This window comes from Cotesia glomerata, linkage group LG3 (assembly GCF_020080835.1).
Source record: "Cotesia glomerata isolate CgM1 linkage group LG3, MPM_Cglom_v2.3, whole genome shotgun sequence".
Taxonomy (NCBI): Eukaryota; Metazoa; Arthropoda; class Insecta; order Hymenoptera; family Braconidae; genus Cotesia; species Cotesia glomerata.
This window is the reverse complement of record NC_058160.1, coordinates 1711302-1733698: the sequence shown is the minus strand read 5'-3', so window position 1 is coordinate 1733698 and position 22397 is coordinate 1711302. Positions and strand designations below refer to the sequence as shown.

The 22397-nt window shown below is 27.4% G+C and overlaps 1 protein-coding gene across 3 annotated transcripts in view; it reads left to right on the top strand.

The window, feature by feature from the left end:
• LOC123260352 (transcriptional regulatory protein GAT1-like) overlaps positions 1-22397 on the top strand; it is an 81280-nt gene that overhangs the window by 27858 nt on the left and 31025 nt on the right. For all 3 annotated transcript variants that reach the window (XM_044721394.1, XM_044721393.1, XM_044721395.1), the window contains exons 2-3: positions 11944-12412; positions 13982-14836. In XM_044721394.1, the coding sequence (XP_044577329.1) occupies positions 11944-12412; positions 13982-14836 (1324 nt within the window). The remainder of the gene's footprint in view (positions 1-11943; positions 12413-13981; positions 14837-22397) is intronic.

The window sequence follows — 22397 nt, the reverse complement described above, 5'->3', positions numbered from 1 at the left end:
GAAATCAAGAAAGAAGCGACTGAGTGTCTGGTCTGTGTATAAACCATAAACTTTTACTGCCTATTTTTTCCTCTGGTTTGTACAATAATAATGTCTGTTTCTTTTATTTTATGTTTATTACTTTTCATATTCTGGTTATATTAGACACAGAAGAAATTGTCAGTTGCTACTCAAAAAGCCATCAATTTCACCAAGACAGTAGATGACTTTTAAATAGTTCAACAAATTTTACTAAACTATTAAAATAAAATTAAACTACCGGATTTGTGGGAGCGTCCAATAATACAAAATTTATTTTTAAGGTTATTTTTATCTGTTAGGTAAAAAATTAATGGCTTCAGATTAGTATGAAAAAAATTTATTTACTATAAAATTTTAATCCAGCTAGAAAAACACTGATAGAAGGACTTCATTCTATTTAATAAGATTTAGTAACAGATACTAAATGATTTAGTAACAAAAATCGTTCATTTCCAAATATTTAGTAATAGGTACTAAATCATTTACTAAAGCCCATTTAGTTCCACCAAATAAATATTTAGTAGTATTTAACAAATGATTTATTGCTACTCAATAAATCGTTTATTGGTATCAAAGAAATTAATTTTTTAACTAATTTTAGCGTGCAACCTAACTTTTTAACTTAAAATAAATAAAAATAATTTTAAGCAAAAATATAAGGCATTATAAAGAAAAGAATTTCATTAAATTATATTTTTTCGTTTGAGACATTTATAAAATTTAAAATTAAACAAGATTTTAACACATCACCCTCGCGGTTTTTGAAATACCGTAAATTTTCGGTATTAATGCGTTTACCATAAATTAACCGTTATAATTCTGAAATAATACGGTATTTCTGTGGTTATTTTGGCCAGTTTTTTTTACTATAGTTATACAGCATTTCTACCGTACTTTTGCTGCAAAGTTCAGAAATAATACGATAAAATTACCGTAAAACTCTAGAACTTTTACCGTAAAAAATCTATGTATTAACTATAATATTACTATAATTTTACAATAATGAAATCGTATTTCTACGGTAAAAATACCAAAGATATACTGCAATTTTACCGCGTTTATACTGATATAATTAAAGATATAATGCTTTTTACCGTAAGATGGACGGTTGTGTTTATTACGCGGTGAGTCTTATTAGATGACTGAGTAAATAGATACGGGTAGTGTCTCTGACAGCTCAACTGGTAGAGCCTTCGGCGCGTAAGTAGATGATCCGGGTTCGAATCCCGGTCTGGACTAAAAAAATGATGATAATAATAATAATACCAGAGAAATTAGTTTATCAACCTCTTAAAAATTATTCATAATAATTTATAATATTATAAAAAAAAAATTTTAAGCTATTGAAAAATAGTAGTAAAGCAGCCTATTTTTGGTATTTTGCCGGTAATAGAAAGTAGGGATCTTCTTTTCCGGTTTTTTGCTGCAATAGTGCCGTAGATATACAGTAAATATGCGGTACATTTACGGTTTAAATGCTGTTAATATACCGTCATTTTTCTATTGTATTGCCGTAAATATTCTGAATTTATTTCGTAATTTTTTCGTAATAATTCGACAAAAAAACTGGCTAAAATAACTGAAGTATTACGGTAAAAATACAGCATTTATATCGTATAAATACCGAATCTTTACGGCATCATTTCCAAAACCGTGAGGGCAATAATAGAAAAATTAAAAAATGTAAACTAAATTCCACTGAGAAAAGACATAAATAGAAGATATTTATTGAGAGTATGTGTATTTTTAAAGGTTTAATAAATCTCCGAAAATCAAGCTGAATAAAGTGATCTGAGTTAGTGAATAGGTTATGTATCATATAAACATTGGAATTAAAGCATAGCCATCTACCGACAATACTTGTCAAAGAAATATTTAGTACCTGTTATTAAATATTATTTGGTGGAACTAAATATTTATTTCCATGCAATAAGACTTTGTTCATATAAAGAAATCATTTATTAAACTGTAACAAATAATATTGATGAGTACAAAATATTTGTTTCTCCCAAATAAATGAATAAGAATTTTGTTACTAAATCTGTTTAGTACTCTGTACTAAATCCTTCTATCAGTGTAAAATTAGGAACTTTTGTACCTTCGTAGAAATAATTTTACTAATCTGCAGATGACGGCGCTTGAAAGACACATGAATTTTCTTTAAATTTTGTTTTAACCCTTAACACGTGCGAGCTTATACTTTAAATCCCAAGGGACTTGTTTTGATGTTTTTACGATAAAAATAAATATCTTTTACTGCGTATTAGCTATAACAATAATAAATATGTCTCTTGGGATTTAGAATAGTTAGAGTATAATTTCAAAATATTTTTATTTGTTACATATGTTTCTACTATAGCGTAAAAAAATTCTGTTGAGAAAAAAAATTCATTTGATTACTTTAAAAAAATTATCGATGTAGAAAAACTCATCATAATATTTTGAAGATATGTTTATAAAAAAATTGAAAGTGAAGAATTTTTAAAAATTAACTTCTTAGTTTTTTTATAAAATTTTTTTGTTCAAAAATTTTAATCGAAAATTTTTTATCTCTTCACAACTTGTTTCTGATTGTAATCAAATTTTTTTTTTCAATCGAAAAAAAAATGTTCCACATTTTACTGAATAATAAATTTGAGTAAAAAATATTTTATCGAGAAAAATTTTATTTAAAATAATTATACTAACATTTTAAGAATAAATATATTAATTACGCGAGAAAAATAACATGAGGGGAGTACGGGTCACCGAGAATTGTTTAATGAACTTTTTAAAATTTTGAACTTGCTTATCTAAACTTCTTTCTTCTTCAGTGTCGTCATGAGCATAAACTTTCTCTACATTCATGAATATTATTATAATTATTTTTTTAATAAATAAAATGTGGTTAAAAAATTATTTAACGTCACAATATCGCGAGTTTTAAGACAATAAAATATAAATATATTATTATTGTTACAATATATTTAATAAAGATGTAAAAACGATGAGAGTCAGTAGCAATGATCCATAATGAACTCTGGACCATGTCCCTCTTTTCTCTTCATTTATTTCTCCGTCTGTTTTTTGCATTAAATACGTTTAACCAAAAGCCGACAATTTATTACCACAGTTTTAGTTTTAAAAATAAATTGTTTCGCACTCCGATTAAGTCATGATTATTTATATTTAATTTAATAATAGTTTTGTTCTTAATTAATGCGTCGGTAGCGCTTAAAAATTAATTATGATGAATTAATGCTGGCGAGAAAGAATTAAAATTTTTTAAAAATTAATAAAAGATCATTTAAAATACAAATACTGTAATTTTTATAATATTTTTTATACTATAGTTTTTATGATATTTCTTTAATAATTGATACAGATTTTTTTTGGTTTTTTTTGGAACTAAAAAAAAACAAAATAAATTAATCTATAATAATATAAATAATAAGTTTGAAAAATCCAAAAGTGCACGCCTGATTTTTCACAATAAAATTCATTAAAATAAAATAATAAAAAACAGAAAACTCTGCTATGGTTTAGTGCACAAAAAGAAAAATTTCCTGACTGGAGAACAAAATTCTTGGCTCAAGAAAATTTTTGAGAAATTTTATTCTTGGTGGAAGTAATTTTTTCTTAATTCAAATTATCATAAATACTTGATACAATAAATTTTTATATTTGATCAAGATTTTTAGATACTTTAGGGAAACAGCGCCACCTACTTCAGCTAAGAAAAAAATTTTCTCACCTTGAGAAAATTTTTTTCTTGAATATTTGATACCCATTTTATATTATTTTAGCGTGCAATTATACATATTGAATGAAAAAAAATGATGAAATATTATTTGATCTTCCCATTTGACATGTTAATCAATAAAAATATTCATGAAAATTTATTTCTATCTTTATATTTAATTTTTTGGAGCAAGAGAGAAATTTTCTCAAGACAAGAAAATTTACTTCTATCAAGAACTATAAATTTTTTGGAGCTTCGAGGCTGAATTTTCTCAAAACAACAAGATTTTCTTGACTTAAATAAATTTTCTTAGATCAAGATACGTATTTCTTAAAGCAAGAGAATTAATTTTATTGGAATAAGTAAAATTTCTTGTCAAAAAAAAAATTTTTTTTTCGCTCAAGAAAATAATTAGGAAGAAAAATATTTTCTTGGCTCAAGTGAACCTTTTTTTCTGTGTAATATAAAAATCTATTAATTTTATTTAGAAGTAGATCCGATAATAAATTTTCAAAGACTATTTTAAGATGAGCTCACAGCGACAGAGCTCCGGAATATTAAAACGGAGCGTCTTAAAAAACTCTTGAAATTGTCGGATAATAATTTTTCTCAAAATTGTCTAAAGAATGTATAAAAATTTTCATAACAAAGTTGAGAACCAAAAAGTGCAGCAATTTAATAATAACTAATAATTACAATTTATAATCTTTTTTTTGGCAACTAAATTTACGATACAGTGTATTATTAATTATGCAATTCTAATTTAAGTAATTTTATGTATAGTTATTATTACAATGTACTGTTTCTCAGTACAAATGCAATTGCACCTCTTAAGAATTTACTTTTACCAGAAATAAATAAATAAAAAAAATTTCGGATTGTTGATAAGTTGAATAAACTTTTAATCAACAAAAATTCTTCAATACTTCAAAATCAAAAAAAAATAAAAATAAATATTAATCAAAATTATAACAACTGTTCTGAGAAATAAAGCGATTTCCAGTGCATGACATCACAGACGCGATTAATAATTACTAAAAGCTAAAAAGTGTGAAGTTAATGAAATGTGTAATATAAATAAGGTGATGCAGAGATTAAGCATATCTTTATAATGCGGGATGAATGGACTTGCCCGATTGTCGCTATCTCTATTTTCTACTCAAGAAGCTATCATAGCAATACACGATACACTTCTGATTATAGTACATACGTAGTATATAGTAACGATAGCAAACTTACGCATGCTGATTTGGTGTTATGTCATATCGGATATATATGGCCTAGGATATCCTAATCTTTTTTACCCAAACGTCCTTGTGATAATTTACAATCTTTAATAATGATAGTAACCGACTCACATTCATACGTATATCCACATTCACACACAATATATCTACAAAACAATAACAATTGCTTCTACATACACTCTTGCAACAGTTATTTCGCTATCTCACTAAGATAAAACAACCATCCACTAAATACCAGTTAAGAAAATTTTATTGTAAGTTTGAGTTTGGATACCGTGAGCGTTGCATTTAATTTCATTTAATTGCACACCCGGATGCTCAGCGCTAGGTGGTGTGCAATTTACATACTTAGCTTGTACAGTTCAGACATTATATCACATAAGAATATTTATGTTATATTATGCATACATGTAAGACATAGACTACTACTATTAAGTATGAAGGGAAACATCTGGTGCGTTATCTGCAGTATTAGTAACTGTTATGTGTATTTTAAAAAGTCTAGCACCCGGCATTTGTAGACAATTCATACACACAACCATCACCTTGTTCACCTGAGTGTCAAGAGTTTTATTATTTTATGTATGTGCTTTTAGTACCTAATTTTTTTAAATTATTACTTACAGGAAGTGTTTTTCTACACAGAAAATATTTATTAAAGTTTACTTAAATCAAGTAAATATTTTTGAAGAACTTCATCTTCTTATTTGAGTAAAAAAATTTTTATACTACACGGAAAAAAAAAAGGAATAATTACAGTATGAAATGTAAAATCGGTCCCGTCGTAATCAAAACTAGAAAAATTACAGTTTGAAATAACATTTTTCTAAATTTAATTTTTGAATTTAATTTTCAGAGCTTTCAATGTAAATATTACATTCTACAATGTGATTCTTATAAAATCTGTAATAATTATAATCTGAAACTGTAATTTTTCCAGTTTTCATCACGAAGCGCTAAGTTGCATTATGCACTGAAAAAAAATTTTTTTTCCACCTAGAATACTAAATTTTTTACGCGAGATTTCTTGATTTAAAAAACTGGTATTTTTAACCTTTAAAATACCACGTTTTATTATAAGGCTAGTTTTTTGACAGTGAGAAAACTGTATTTTCTTATAATTAAAAAACTTTTGTATTTTAATCATAAGAATACCATTTTTTTATCCATAAAGAAATATTTCCTTGGTAGAAAAAAACTTTTCTTTTCAGTGTATACTGTAATTTTTCGAGTTTTCTTTTTTCTGTGTAAGAAATTTTTCTTGGCTTAAGGTAGTTGTCGTGATTACGGCATACCGTCAGAAAATTCTAAATTTTTGTATACTTATTAACGACATGATGATACAATTACCCTTAAAATTTTAAGTCGATTGACCATCTATATCCCGAGATGAATTCAATAAAAAATTGGATATTTAACATTGATTGCATACACGGAAAGAAAATTGTACGAAAAATTACGATGAAAACACCGTAACTTTTAGTATAGGACATTATAGCGCCGGACCAGAACTCAAACATCATAATTTATACGATGTAACATCGTAAATTTCTATTACTCAAAATTAAAAAGAAGTTTAGGTCACCGAAAAAATAATTCTATATCACCGAGGAGGAATCGAACCCGGTGTCCTCTCCGCCTCTAATCTTAGGTTTATCCCCTTACTTTATCTGAGGGAGTATCTAAACTTTCTGTTCAGTCACATAATAAGACCTTACATACAGTAGTTGGTCATCTTTCGGTGGTGGCGTTGCAAACTACTGGACTCTGTCTCTCTTTTATTAAAACATATAGTATGCGTCCTTATTCACTTGCTCTTACGGAAAAAAAATTTACTTAATAACATCGTAATTTTCAATAATTCATATTCTGTAGACGGCAGAGCATCGTAAAAATCAACATACTGAAAGTCTAGTCCTAGATTACGATGTTACCATTGTAATTTTTCATAGGATTTTTTTTCCGTGTACGCTCTCTGCAGTTCTGTACCAGTTTCTTAGTTATAAAAAAAAACTGCACGGAAAAAAAAGTATTGCTATTATAGTGATCCAGTGGATCGTGAACGTAGTATTGTGATTAGCTCAAAACAGTATCATCATTTTCACGATATTATAGCCTGATATACTCTATACTTCGGATTATTATATGAACTTTCCATGGTATAGTGAATATGTCAAAACGTATTGCGATCATAAAGAAACGTTTCCTTACTAAGGTAAAGTACCCAGTACTTGAACACTTGTAAAAATGGGACCAGTACTTGAACAGACTTTTCGAATTGTTATAATACAAAATCCGTAAATTTATTATGAGTAATATGCGCATATTATAATTATTAAATGATACAGTAATTGATTTCTGTAAGTTTTTTCAATTATAAATCAAAACAATTATATTTTTATTAACTTGAAAGTTGACATGTCGAGAATCGTCGATAGATGCTATTTTTTTCATGAAAAAGGTATTAAATCGTAAACCGAACAATCAGTCAAAAAAACGGTATATCATCATTTTAAGTAAAAAAAATTGTACCATCTAATGAAACAGTCTTTTCTGAATAACATATATTTTTTGCAAAGACATAAACTATAATTTTTATATTAAATTTTAGCGTTCAACTATACCTCCAAATTTTTAAAGTGGTACCCAGAACTTGAACAGGCTGAGGCCGTATAAATTTAGCAGCACTATAACCTCTAATAGGTTTATAGACTAGTGAACAGAATTGTGATTTGTATTAATTACTGCAATTTAAATAAGTTTTATGACTAAAAATTAGTGTAATTAAAAATTATTGAACGTTTTGAATGGAGTTTTTTTGATTTATGATTGAAAATTTGCTTTGTCATTCATAAAAAATGTAATTAAAAAATTAAATAAAAATATTTATCATTTTTAAATGAACATATTAAATATTCACAGTATTATATTTAATATTATTCAATAATATTTTATATTTCTTTTGATATTTCAATAAAACGTTGAAAATTTTTGGTGCGCCTATTGCCACATATTTTATTAGTTCAACTACTGCTCCCGGAGTGTTCAACTACTGCGGCTTGTCAGAATTGATTGTTCAACTACTACTCCTTTCATAGTCTTTTTTAAAAACGTTGTCAAAATATAAATAACCAATTATCTTTGTTATTTTGCGCTTCAATCAATTTAAAATTGTTTACATTTTCATGAAAATCACTAATTTTAACTAATAATTACATCTTTATATATTAAAAGTAGAGTCAAATATGTTTTACTTTGAAATCTGTTCAACTACTGGGTACTTTACCTTACGGCGAAACGGATCGTGATTATCACGATCCACGACGCCTTCAGCGCCGCCACGCATAACCAAGTCTGAAACTCTTACGAGTAGATTTGTTTACAATTTTGGTGATGAAATAGTGATAATTACATAAATTAGTTAATTAATATCAACAGCGATATGGATGATTGGGTTGTTGATAAATTACTCGAGTGGAATTTTGAAAAACTTGTGTCGATTTTTGAAGGCTATAGTAAAGAAATAAATCTTTCTATGTTAACTGTGTTAATGTCGAGTCCGTGGTTATTGTATATAATTCTACTGCGTTGATAAGAAGAAACAATGTACATTATATATTGTATTAATTAAATAAAATTCTTGTTTTCATAAAAGTCTTTTTTAGCATAAATAATTTGATCCCATACTATTTTATACAAAAAAATATAATTGTATGGAGTACGTTCAGTAATAAAGGAGTAAAAATTCCATTAAAAAATTTTTTTCTTATGACAAAAATATTTGCCTCTTTTAAATGAATATTTCGATAATACAAATTTCTAGGCTAATAATATTTGTAAAAATAAAAAAAAAAAAGTTATATAAGATAAAGTCCAACTGCTGTAAGTCATTATTTAAAAATTTTTAAACCTAACTCAATTCTTGACTGTCATGATCTACACAAAAATTTTAAACTAATCAAGCTACAATAGGAATTTTTATTTATGTTAATAACAATAATATACCAAAAAACTAAAAAAAACAATAATCTGCAATAAAATATAATTAACATTTAATTAAAGACAACTCAATCATCTATAAACCATAGCAATATAGACACTCGATATCCTAATCCATGTGATAATCACGATCCACTAGATCGGGCATATGCACATCTAAAGTATAGTCATACGAGGATCGTGATCATCACTATACTGTATCGTGAAAATAGCAATACTTTTTTCTCCGTGTGTCAGAAACTTTCCAAAAACTGACAGTCTTTTAATGTATTTGTTATGAGTTTAAAAAAAATTTTTAAAATTTTTGACCGTCTAATTATTTATAAATAACGGATTAAAGTTCAACAATTTATGAAAAAAAGTATATATCTACGGAATCGGACAGAAACAATTGTATGGATTGCGTTTCCACCGGTACAGTCTTGCGTAAAAATTATGGATTACTTAGCTTTAAGTTCATATACTTTTGCGTCGCGTATACACTGATAAAAAAAAATTGACTTGACTCAAGACCCAAACTCTTGAACCAAGAATACCATTTTGAAGAAAATGATTTTCTTGAGTCAAGAGAATAAATTCTTGAGCTAAGAAATTATTCTTGGTCTAAGAAAATTTTCTTGAGTCAGGAATTTATTCTCTTGACTCAAGAAAATCATTTTCTTCAAAATGGAATTCTTGGTTCAAGAGTTTGACTCTTGAGTCAAGTCAATTTTTATCAGTGTAATCTCTAATTTTTTGTCAGTATTGTACCATGACAACTACTTTAAGTAAATTTTACTTGATTCAAGAATTTTTTTCTTGATTCAATTCAATTTTTTTTTCTGTGTATATACATATCATAGTACTTCTAAATAGTCATTGAACTTTTACGCTCGTAAAAGTTTAATTCACATTTTTAGTGACGTTGTAAGTTATAATATAAGATAGAGGATTCATTGAATCTTTCAAAATCAGCACCATCATTGGCTGTATCATATTCTATAGTACATACATGTTAAATATATATATATTTTACTCATAATCACAAATATAATAATAATACTTTGAACGTTGATGTTCATCTTGAGCATGGAGGATGACAGAGACTGTTTTTGTACAGCTCAGCGACGATAAGGTTTGACCTTTGTTCGCTTCAAGAGTTACACTCATTTTTATTTTTTTCATACATTCGTATTCGTTTTTATAAAATTGTATTGACTTGAAAATTTTTTTATTGATGTTTTTGATCTATAATTGTGTGTTCCGCAGATTTAAAGTATGGAGTTTGATTGTTTATAGGCACGCAAACTTCTAAACGGTATTCATTTAACAGCAATGAGGGTAAAAAAAATAGCAATAGAAAGCAAAGGAATTTTTTTTTTGTTTTTAAATTAAAGCTCGAATAATTTTGCATAAGATAGATATAATTTAAAATTATCAAAATAAAATTTAACATGAATAAAGCTTATAAAATTCCATTGAAAAATTTTTGGGGCGAGTATTTTTTACCCAGTTTGTCTCTCAAAGGGTTAAACTAAAAAAATTTTCTTGATATGAGAAATTTTTTGCTTAATTAAAAATAATCAAATTTTTTAGTTAAAGATTTTCTGTAATAATTTTACTTTTAAAAAATATTTACAATTTAATCAATTTTTTTATATTGAAATTAAATTTCTTTTTATTATTTCAAACTTTAAAAATTTTTTTAGAAAATTTTCGAGCAAAATTAATGAACTTTTTTTATCTTTTAATAAATTATTACTCTTTAAAATAAATTGACAATTATGATGCAATAGTGATGATTGATGAAGCAAAAGAACTTTGATAACTACTGTACTAATGATTATTATCAAGATCGAGAGCGATCCATATAGAGATTCGCTGATTCATTTGATATTTATCGCAAAAGCATAAACTAGGCAATTTTATCATATTACGTAAAATTTTACATATTTTTAAAAATAAAAAAGACTGTTGCTAACCGTTACGGTATGAATGTGACTGTTATCTCTTTCACTAGCATAGCTCATACATATATATTATATTTGTTTGTATGTTTAAACGTGTGTGTGTTTGTTATAGTTCCCGATGAAAAGAGAGTATTTTATAAAAATAAAAAAAAATGTCAGAGATAATATTTTTTTTCGGGCTCACTCAATACGTGTCAAATATTTAATTTTTTTGTGGACTTAAATCTTCCAAGTGAAGAAACATTTAAATGTGAACTGAGACGTTTAAAAAATTATTTCAGTGAATTATAGTTTTATTTATCTAATAAAAGGTTTTCAAGAAAATTTATTATTAATCAGAGATAATATTAATTTTAACTACTTAATATTTTGAGAAATTATTTTCTACAATTAAAAATCAATCACAATTTTTTAATAATTGTAATTATTTTCAGTATTATAAATTAAATTTTTTAAATAAAAATATTTTTAATAAAAAATTTTTACAAAAATCTTTAATAAAAAATTTTCTATACAAAAAAAAAATTTTTTTAACCAATAAAATGATGATTTTGGTAATTTTTTTGGAAAAAATAAAAATAAATGAACCGAAAAAATTTTTTTTAAAGTAAAGATCTTTTTCTTCAGTAAAAAGTATTTTTAATTATTTATAATATTTTGAGAAATTATTTTCTACAATTAAAAATCAATAATCATAATTTTTTAATTATTATAATTATTTTCAGTATTATAAATTACATTAAAAAAAATATATAATTTTTTAAATAAAAATATTTTTAATAAAAAATTTTTACAAAAATCTTTCATATAGAATTTTAATATAAAATTTTCTATACAAAAAAAAATTTTTAAACCAATAAAATAATCATTTTAAATAATTTTTTTGGAAAAAAAAAAATGAACCAAAAAAATTTCTTCTAAAGTCAAGATCTTTTTTTTCAGTAAAATATTTTTTTAAACATTAATTTAAATTATATAGTATCAATAAAAATTTTATTTTCCGCAGCAAAACTATCAGAGTACGCAGAAATAACAGAAGAAGAGTCAAAAAGCCTAAACGATACGGAAAATCTGATAGCTGACCCAGCATTGCTGAAAATAGTTGACGCAGTTTGCTTGACTGACCAGGAGAGACACGATCAGCATGACCATGACCTATCGGAGGACCAGGACCTGCGTGACCTACCGGAGCATAATGGCCAGCTACTGGAGCACGTCAATCAGGAGCATGATCAAAATGACGATCATGATCATGATCATGATTTGCCGGATCACCAGCACCAGCTGAAACAAGAGCTGACTTACCCAGATGGCGGGGATACCGTGGGCGTACTGGAGGCGGTCCGACCGGAAATCGAAAATGGCGTCTTGGTTGAGGCCAACGAGCCAGTGTCTTTTGTCCTGACAACAAAGGACAACTCGTACACAATCCATCACACGCTGGGTTATCAGTCTCCGCATATTATTATTCCCAGGTAAATATTTACGGCTTAAGTATTATTCATTTCAGCACTAATAGGTCAGGGATCGGTGCAATACTTGCTTTCAATAGTCTTCAGAAACTAAAATAGACAATTTTATTTTTTTTAATTTGAAAGGTTGAAAATTTTTGACCAGCTTCAGTTTTAAATTTGGGAATCATTTTTTTTCTTCACTTTAAAAAGAATAAAATATAATATTTATGTTTTTATTTTTAAGTAAATAAAATAAGAAATTTTTAATGAAAATTACCTTTAAAATCTTTTCTGTTAAATTTTATCGATTACTTTACTCTAAATTCTTCCGGGTCTATTGTAAAATAAATTAATTTTTTTGGAGATTTCAATCTATCAGGAGTTGCGCACTGTCTCGTGATAATCATAATTTTTACTGAAAATTTCTAATTCTATAGAAATTATATATAATTAAAAAATATTTTATTAAAATTGTTCAATGAAGAAAAGAGAAAATTTTAAGATTAACAAAATTAAAATAATTCAGATTTTGGTATAATTATTGGCATAAAAATATATACATATGATTTTGATGATTAATTAATTTTTTTATCATAGAATCAATAAATTAAGTCACCTTTAATTCTAAATAATATACACAGAAAAAAAAATGTTCTTTAATTAAGTATATAATTTTGAAGAACTTAATATTCTTGATTCGAGTAAAAAAATTCTTAATTTAAGGAAATTTCACTTGATTCAAAAATTTTTCTTGATTTAAGACAATTACCCTCTTCAAAATTATATTCTTGGTTCAAGAATTTTTCTCTTGAATCAAGTTAATTTTTTTTTCCAGTCTACTAAGTCCGAAAAATTATTAAAAAATTCAATACATTTTTTTTAACTTGAAAATTATTTTAGATAAAAAATTTTTTCTGAATTTCTAGAGCCATTTTTTAATATTTTAAAAATTTTTCTACTTGATTTAAAATGATCAAACTCGTCAAAATTATTATTTTTTAACTCGTTTATTTTTTTATAAGACTAAGAACTTATGTTTTACCCTAATACACATAAAAAATCATTTTTTTAATAAATAAAAAATTTTCCTAGCTCAAAAAAATATTTATAAAAATAATATTTTTTCATTTGCGTAAAAAATAGAAGAGCAAATTTTCTTGACTCAAAAAAATTATATTAAAAAATTCTGAAATAAAATTGAGCTAAAAAAATGACTTGTCACTCCGGAGTAATTTTTGTCTGTATTTAAAAAAAAAAAAAATTCCCAAATATTCAAAGATCAATTAACATAAATCATAAAAATATTTATCAAAAAAATCTCATTTACAAATCTCTTTAATCTGTCATTGCGTTTATTCTTAAATAATTAACAAAGTTATTAATACTAGAGTTCACTAAGCTATATATACTTTTCACACTTTCTTCCCTACAATTTTTAACAGCTAAGTCTTTTGTACAAGTGTCAAAAAAAAAAAAAAATTATCTTTCCCGATTGTTAAAATGAGTACCCTTCCCTTTCAAACAATATTACCCAGTGACCCTTATAAATAGTATTTATTAATAAGATTAACAAACCTTTATAATTACCAGGGATTATTTGGAGCCAGGATCTCCGTACTCGAGCCATCAGGAGCCGAGAAATTCATTTGCCCAGAACTCACACTACGGGCATGAGCTAGCCGTAGTCGGCGGCGGCGGAGGGGTGATTCCCGAAGGAGGGGATAGACGTCCGTCCGAGGTCTCGCTGGCAACAGAGGGAAGTAACCGAGTTAGTCAGATGCCTCACTCGACGATGCATCGGTACGGCGATTCGGTCTCTCAGTCAGCAGAGCACCATCACCACCAAAGTTTGAACGAGTCCACGCTGACCCGGCACCTGGAGGACGGGCACCACCACCTCCACCACCACCACCAGCTCCAAGACACCACCGACCGGTTCAGCGGGATAGCCGCGGCGATGAGAGGCGTCAGGGGTGACTTCAGCCTGGGAGGAATGTTCCAGGGGTTAACCAGCCCCGGATCGGCTCCTGGGTCCGTCGACGTGGCTGCAGGTCAGCACCTGGATGACGTCCTCCCGGAGGACGCGTACCTCTCCCACATCCGCGGCTCCAGCGGCGGAGTCTCACCCAGCAACGTCAGGACCGGCAGCTCTCCAGGCTCCAGTCGCAGTCCCAGAGACGAGCAACCTCTCTCACCCCAGCACCGGCCCTCTTCTGCGCATGTCAGCTCCCAAGACGACGGCTACAGTCCAAATGATCATGGTCGTCTTCAGAATTTCACACACTTGACCTCCATGCAGCCGCCCGGGGTCCATCAGTCCCTTCAGGATCCCGAACGTGTTCAGGACTTGTACATGGTTTCTATTTATAATCACGGTGGCTCGGGTCATCATCATGCTGATCATGATCAGTCGAGTTCTCATTCGCCTTCTGGACCTCTTTCGAGGTAAGTTTTTGCTTTTTATTATTTTAGGAGCTGATTTTTAAAAGGGTGTCTTTTAATATTTTACAAAAGCAGTTTTTTGAACTTTTAAATATTTACTTTGAAAATTATAAAGATTTCTTTCTGAAAATCGAATTGTAGCTTCACATCCGATAGCACTTTATAACTAAATTTAAAAAGTCCTATAAAAATATTTATAATTGAAAATAACCAATTTTTTGTCTCGATTAATCAAAAATCAAAAGATACCTTTTTGAAACTCAACTCCTCATTTTTTTTTTTTTTTTTTTCATTTATGTCTAGGAAAGTGGACCAAGCGTGAGTTAATTTTTCAGTGGTTTTGATTTTTTGGACCTTTATTGGGAGTGAAATTTATTTATTTATTATTTGTGATATTTGGTAGTGTCTATTTATGAAAAAAATTTTTAGTTCGATTTTTAGTTAGTAAAAAATTTTGTATAATTGTGTTAAATTTTTTTTTGTGTTATCACTGATAGAAGAATTTGTTTATAGTTAAAAATATTTGTTAATATTTAACAAATCATTTATTAGACCACTTTTTAGTCCTTAATAAATATTTCTTATAAGAAAAAAAAATTAACTTGATTAAAGAGAAAAATTCTTGGACCATGAATATACTTTTGAAGAGGGTAATTGTCTTGAATTAAGTAAAATTTCCTTAAATCAAGAATTTTTCTACTCAAACCAAGAATATTGAGCTCTTCAAAAATATATAGATTCAAGAACATTTTTTTTTCTGTGTAGTATTTAAAGAGATTTATTAATATTTAATAAATGAATATCAGATTTATTAAATACAAATCAATCATTTTAAATACTAAGAAATATTTGTTTAATACTAAAAAGTGGTCTCTAATAAATGATTTGTTAACTATTAACAAATATTTTTTAATAAAAATAAATTCTTCTATCAGTGTATTTTAACATTTTGTCAAATTTTTCATGCAATTTTTTTAACATACTTTTGGGTTATTTTTGCATAATATTTATGTTAATATAACACAAAATTTTTTACTGTTTAAAAAATAAGAAAATAGTCATAGAAATCGGTGGTATTTTTGGTCACATTTTTGAATTTTTTTTTTTTTTTGATAAGGATTGTAATTGATTTTTAATTGAACATAGAAAATAAGCAGTGTTTTTTTAAGGAAATTTTGATGTTTTCGTGGATCCGTAAAGCACGTTTCTAAAAGTTGATAAAAATATACAGAATTAAATAAAATTATTTTGTGAGAAAATTTAAGCAAGTCAAAAATGTTATTATAAATTTTTTCAATGATTTATTTGTGTTTAAAATTAATTTTGGTGAAAAGTAAATAATAGTTTTTAAAAAATTGAATTTTTTAAGAGTACTAATAAAAATTTTAATATTTCCAAAATTATTAAAAATTTGAAAATTTTAACAATTAATTTAAAAGTATTAAATTATTTAATTTTTTTGGTAATTATTCACAATGATTGAGCCTTCATGAAAAATATAAAATAAATGCTTTAACGAAAAAAACATTTTTAAATTAATAACAAAAAAATATTTTCTTGTAATAATTTAAAGCTCAACATTGTTTAGTATTTTTCATTGATACAATTTTTTTAAAAACATGTGCTTTTTACAACTTTTAAGGAAATTTTAAAAATAAATCTAACAAAATCGTCGAAAAATTACAGGCCCTAAAACAAACACTAAATTTATTCTCTAAATGAGTTTATAATGGAATGTTAAAAGCTCAAGACTAATTCCACTGAAGATGTGTTAAGTTATTGACCATTATCACGCTTAAGTTACAAGAAATGACAAATAGAATGAAACGCATATTTCATTTACTTAAATTATACATATACGATGTTATCTGAACTAAAGAACAAAACGTTTTTTAATAATCCCAAAGACAACATTAAAACCTGTAATGGGTTGAAATTTCCAAAATTTTTGAGCTGCATACGCGCAATCAAATTTTTAAAAAGTCACCCGCGAGGATTGATAACTTATCAGTGATCTTATCAATTTTTAATTGTCGGTTTATCCGTCGATAAGGCAATTCAAGTTTTTTGTCTTGGAACCTTAAAAAATTTTGTTATTGATATTTATTGTGAGTACATTCATTATCCGAATAATTTTTATCTGACATCAGCCCGAGGGTCTAATTGTTATTTTTTATGATATAAATATATATGTATATAAAAATAGTGTGTTATAATAAGTTTTATACACAGAAAAAAAGATTTCTTGACTGGAGAATAAAATTCTTGGCTCAAGTAAATTTTCGGGTGCTCGAAGGAAGACCGAAGTTGTCTTGGCCGAAGTAAAAATTTTTCGAGAAATTCTATTCTTGGTAGAAGTCATTTTTTCTTAATTCCAATTATCATAAATACTTGATACAGTAAATTTTTGTATTTGATCAAAATTTTTAGATACTTTAGGGAAGCAGCGCCACCTACTTCAGCTGAGAAAAAAATTTTCTCACCTTAAGAACATTTTTCTCTTGAATATTTGATACCCATTTTATATTATTTTAGCGTGCAATTATACATATTAAATGAAAGAAAATGGTTCAGTATTATTTGATCTTCCCATTTGACATGTTTGTCAATAAAAATATTAATGAAAATTTATTATCGAGATATTTAATTTTTTGGAGCAAGAGAAAAATTTTCTCAAGACAAGAAAATTTACTTCTGCCAAGAACTTAATTTTTTGGAGCAAGAGAAAAATTTTCTCAAAACAAGAAAATTTTCTTGATTCAAATAAATTGTCTTGGATCAAGATACGTATTTCTTGAAGCAAGAGAATTAATTTTGTTGGGATAAGTGAAATTTCTTGTGTCAAAAAAAATTTTTTTTTCGCCCAAGAAAATAATTAGCAAGAAAAATATTTTCTTGGTTCAAGTGAACCATTCTTTCTGTGTACATATACGGATTAATTAACTAGTGATATTTATTTACAATAATTAGTTTGTAGGCTTTCCGGGAATTTTAAACGCAACTATCTGTATGTATTACATACGCAATAAATCCTCCAAGATATCGACTTTCATTCCGAAGATTCTGTTCCGCTGGGATAATTATTAATAAGCAAAAATATTTTTATGTGAAGATCACTTTACTCTTACTCTATTGATGCTTTATTTTTTAAATAATAATTGTTGAGATGTAGGGCTCCATTTTTTACTATAAAAAATTAAAAAACAATTTATTCAAATTATTTTTTTCATTCTTCGTCAAATTATTAGTCATTTTTTTAAATGAAATTTTTTATGAATTGATTTGTAGAATTTTTCTTGAAAGGTAGAAAAAAATTATTATGATTTAAGCATTTATTTAAAATTTTGAAAAATTTACATTTTTTTAAAACATTTTCTGCATCAGAAGTAGAACAATTTTTTAATTTCTTTGAGGTTACTCATTAAATTAAACAATCAGTCTTTAAGGAGATCCACGCGAAGTAGTCAAATTTTTAAAACTTCCTAAAAATTTGTATATTCAATCTACGTAGCCTAACAATTAATAAAAAAATTAAAAAACAGTAGGTTTCCGGGATATTTAATCAAATAATTAGGCTTGAAAATTGTAATTTTTACATGTAGGTAAATGGAGATTCTACCAGCCGTGTATTTGGTTAAGAATTTAATGCAATTAACGATTAAAAAAAAATTTTATTTTCATTGAATTTGATTGAAAAAATAATAAGCTTTCGATTAAAACATTAAAAAAGTAGCTTTCCGAACGTATTACGGAGATATTTAATATTTTTTATGAAGAATCACTCGGAACTTGCGTTCTTTAAAGTCTTGTATTTGACTTGGCAACACCGCTTGCGCAGTTACCCGGCGCATAAGTAACCGTGGTTTTTTAAACGCTAGAAGATCTCAGTCATTTTAGTTAGACAGTAAGCATAATAGTATATTACACACCTAGGGAAGTAAAGTAAGAAATGTCTCAGATCACATGTAATTGTCGGCCGAGGCGAAGCCGAGGTTGACAAACATGTGATCTGAGGCTTTCTTATTTACTTCCCGTGGAGTGTATACTATTTTTTTGCTCGACGAAGGCGGAAAGCGGCAACTTTGTTTAGCGCAGCGGGACGAAAGTTGCCACTTTCCGCCCGGAGGGCAAAAAATAAATTTTAAGGTTAGGGAACTCTTGCGGTGTTGTCAAGTGTATACCGGTAATTCAGAGTGCTATATTTTTTATTAGTCAATTAAATGTTAATAATTATTTAATGAGCAAATTTTTCGGAAATTTCCTCAAAAATGTTATTAATTAATTAAAAAATTAATTTTAAGATAACAAAAGTATTTCTACGTATTTTTTTTTTATAGATATTCTTTACACTAGGGTACTTGGATCTCCTTAAATTTAAAATAAGTATGACTGTAATTGATAATTAAGTATGACTGTAACTGATAAAAAAACTAAAAATAATAAATTAACCTCGACGCACAGCTTAACTTGCGAGAAACCCGATAGGAGCGACATCTACCCGTAACATGCGGAATTTAGCGTAATTTTTCTGAGTATTTATTACAAGAAAAAAACAAGGAAAAATTTTTTCGCATTTATCTGCTTTATTACTTTTTACGAGTATATTTATTATTCCGCAATTGTGATAACAATTATAGTTGTTTTGTTTTTAAATATTTTCCGACGACAATCAAATCTTTTTGTTTTTTTTTTTTATTTTTACTATTATTGACAATTTTTTTGCACGTTTTTTGATGCTCAATAATTCTCCATAAAATATTTTTTTTCAAATTCAAAATGGAAAATGAAAAAAAATAGAATATTAAAAAAAATTTTAATGCATTAAAAATAGAATTTTTGAAAATTTTTTACAAACATAATTATATTATTTTTTATAAATTACTTGTCTGATGTACATACATACAAAAGTAAGCAATATGCGTTGATACTTAGATACTAGAAATAATTACTTGTCCCATTAGTTTGTTATTTTGTAGCTGGACCCCGTTGTGCCCCAGGCGCTCTGGTTTTTTTAAAATCATAAAACTAATTTTAGAAGAAAATATGTTTTGTTAATTATCTTTAGTCCTAGACGGATAATTTGATCCATATTTAACACCCAATAAAAATTACAATTTCCTAATTGCTAATTTTGAAATAGATTTTTTAATTGTAATAAATGTTATTATAAATTTTGACTGATTTTTTCCCTTGAATAGAAGATTTAAAAACTAATTTTTTATTTTTATTTAATAGTAATAAAATTCTATTACATATTTTATGTAATTCTTCCACTAATATAATTACAAGTACATAATAAAAGTTAAATTTAGACTGCAGTACAGCCGGACATTTAATTCACTCAATATTTAATTTAGTTTTTGTAATTAATGAGGTCACAAAATTTTTAATTGACGTATATCATTAAACACTTAATTAACTGTCGATTATTCAAGGACATTTTTCTTTCTTTAATAATTATTTCATTAATTAATCACATTGTTTTAAAAAATCTCCCGGTTAAAAAGTGTATTTTTATGAGCCAGTGCGATTTAAAAAAAATTTTTTTTTTCTTATCGGGAAGTTAAAAATAGTTGATTTAAACCAAGACTATTAATTTGAAAAAAAAAAAATTATAAAAACGGTTGACCCTGAAGGCCATCCCTGCAACTTCCCGGTAATTCCATACCTACAGGGGAAAAAATTTCTGGGAACATTTACGATACAAATATTGTAAAGCTGGACTATAGTTTTATTACTATTAATTGTCAAATATTTTAGAAGAAAAAATACGATATTACTATTGTAAAAAGTAAGAAATGAAAATTTCCAGTGCTGCCTCTGTATCTTTCCAATATAACTATAGCAAATTTTACAATAGTTGAATTTGAATGTTTCTCAATTAGTGTGAGTGATGGCCGTGCACAGTGCTAGACTCCGAGTTTATGTAAATGTTAAAGGATATAAGTCAGTTTACCTTGGATAGCGTAGAGGGAGAGTCTCTGGCTGCCAACTCAGAGTTCTGGGTTCGATCCCCAGATAGCACGAAAAGGTCGGTTTCTTTTTTCGATTACTGTACAGGTACCAATTAGTCCAACCTTCTATCTCTCTCCCTCCCTAATATTTCTTTTAAAAAAACCAACTGTGAATTTTTACAATAGTTGAATTGTAAAGTTCACAAACACATATTGTATAATTTGCTCTATAGTATTCGACTTTTTAAGACTTTTGCTAGTCTTATTTGTTGGATAAAATTTACAATAGTAGATCGTAAAAATTACTAAATGAGAAGTATAGTCCACCGTTACTATTTTATTTAGTAAAAATTACAATAGTAAAATAGTAAAAACTCCTTCAATTTTCTTACCGTGTAGGCGTTTAAAATTGCACTTATGACGTTTTCGAGCTCAAAAATACAGTTTATGTGTTATTTTGAGCTCTCCAAGCTCAAAAGTCATATCAAAATTCGATGAAACACGATTTTTCTAATTTTCAAACTGCTGAAAATTTTCAATAAATCAACCGATTTTCACGCGGTAGGCGGCGATCGATGTGGTTTTTTTGAGCTCTATAAAAGATTCTGAACAAAAAAATTGATCTGATGAAAAATTTCGGAGTTATTACAAAAAAACACTTTTTTCGATTTTTTTCGACAACGATATCTCACGAACGCATCAACCGATTCTGACGCTTTATGTGGCGATCGATGCGGGATTTCAAGGTTAAGAGCTGATTAGTTTTTGAAGTTGATCGGTTTAGCCAATTCGGAGATATTTAAAAAAAATGAAAAAAAAAAAACAACTTTTTCTGTCACTTTTTTTGCAATTTCTCGAAATCTACTGATCCGAATCGGTTCCAACTTACAGGAAATCTAATTTCGGCAAAGTCCTTTCGAATAACACCAACCGCGATGAAATCGGTAAAGCCGTTCAAAAGTTACGAGAGGTTTACATACACACACACACACACACACACACACACACACACACATACATACAGACGTACGGACATCATCGTGAAAATAGTCAGGAAAGCTTCTTAGGACCTCGAAACGTCGAGATCCGATGAAAACTCGATTTTCGAAAAACGAGGTAAAACCAATAACTTCCCGATTGTTGAAAATTTTCAATTTTCTTAGCGGAAAGTTAAAAATTTACATTTTTTCGCTCATATTCTTGAAGGAGATCAATATTCTTATCAGAATATTGGTACTTACTCAGTAATAAAAAACAAAACATACTAATTAATGAATGATAACTGTAAGTATCAAATTATCAAAGAACTATTTCATTATTGATTAAAAAATTAGACGAATATAGAATACTTGACCAGATAACCGATTAATATCCATTAGTACGGATAATACCGGTTTAATTGCTTAAAGTAGGAGTACAATTTTGTAATAGTACGACTATTTAGTTCGAATTTACTGAGAAAATCAATTTGTGATGTGTCCGCAGAATAATATACCTTAAATTTTTTTATTTTCAATAATTCAAAATATTACGAGACTGAAAAAAAATTATTGAACAAAAAAATTAATCTTGAAGACTTTTATTTAATCAAGACGAAAAAATTTTTCAAG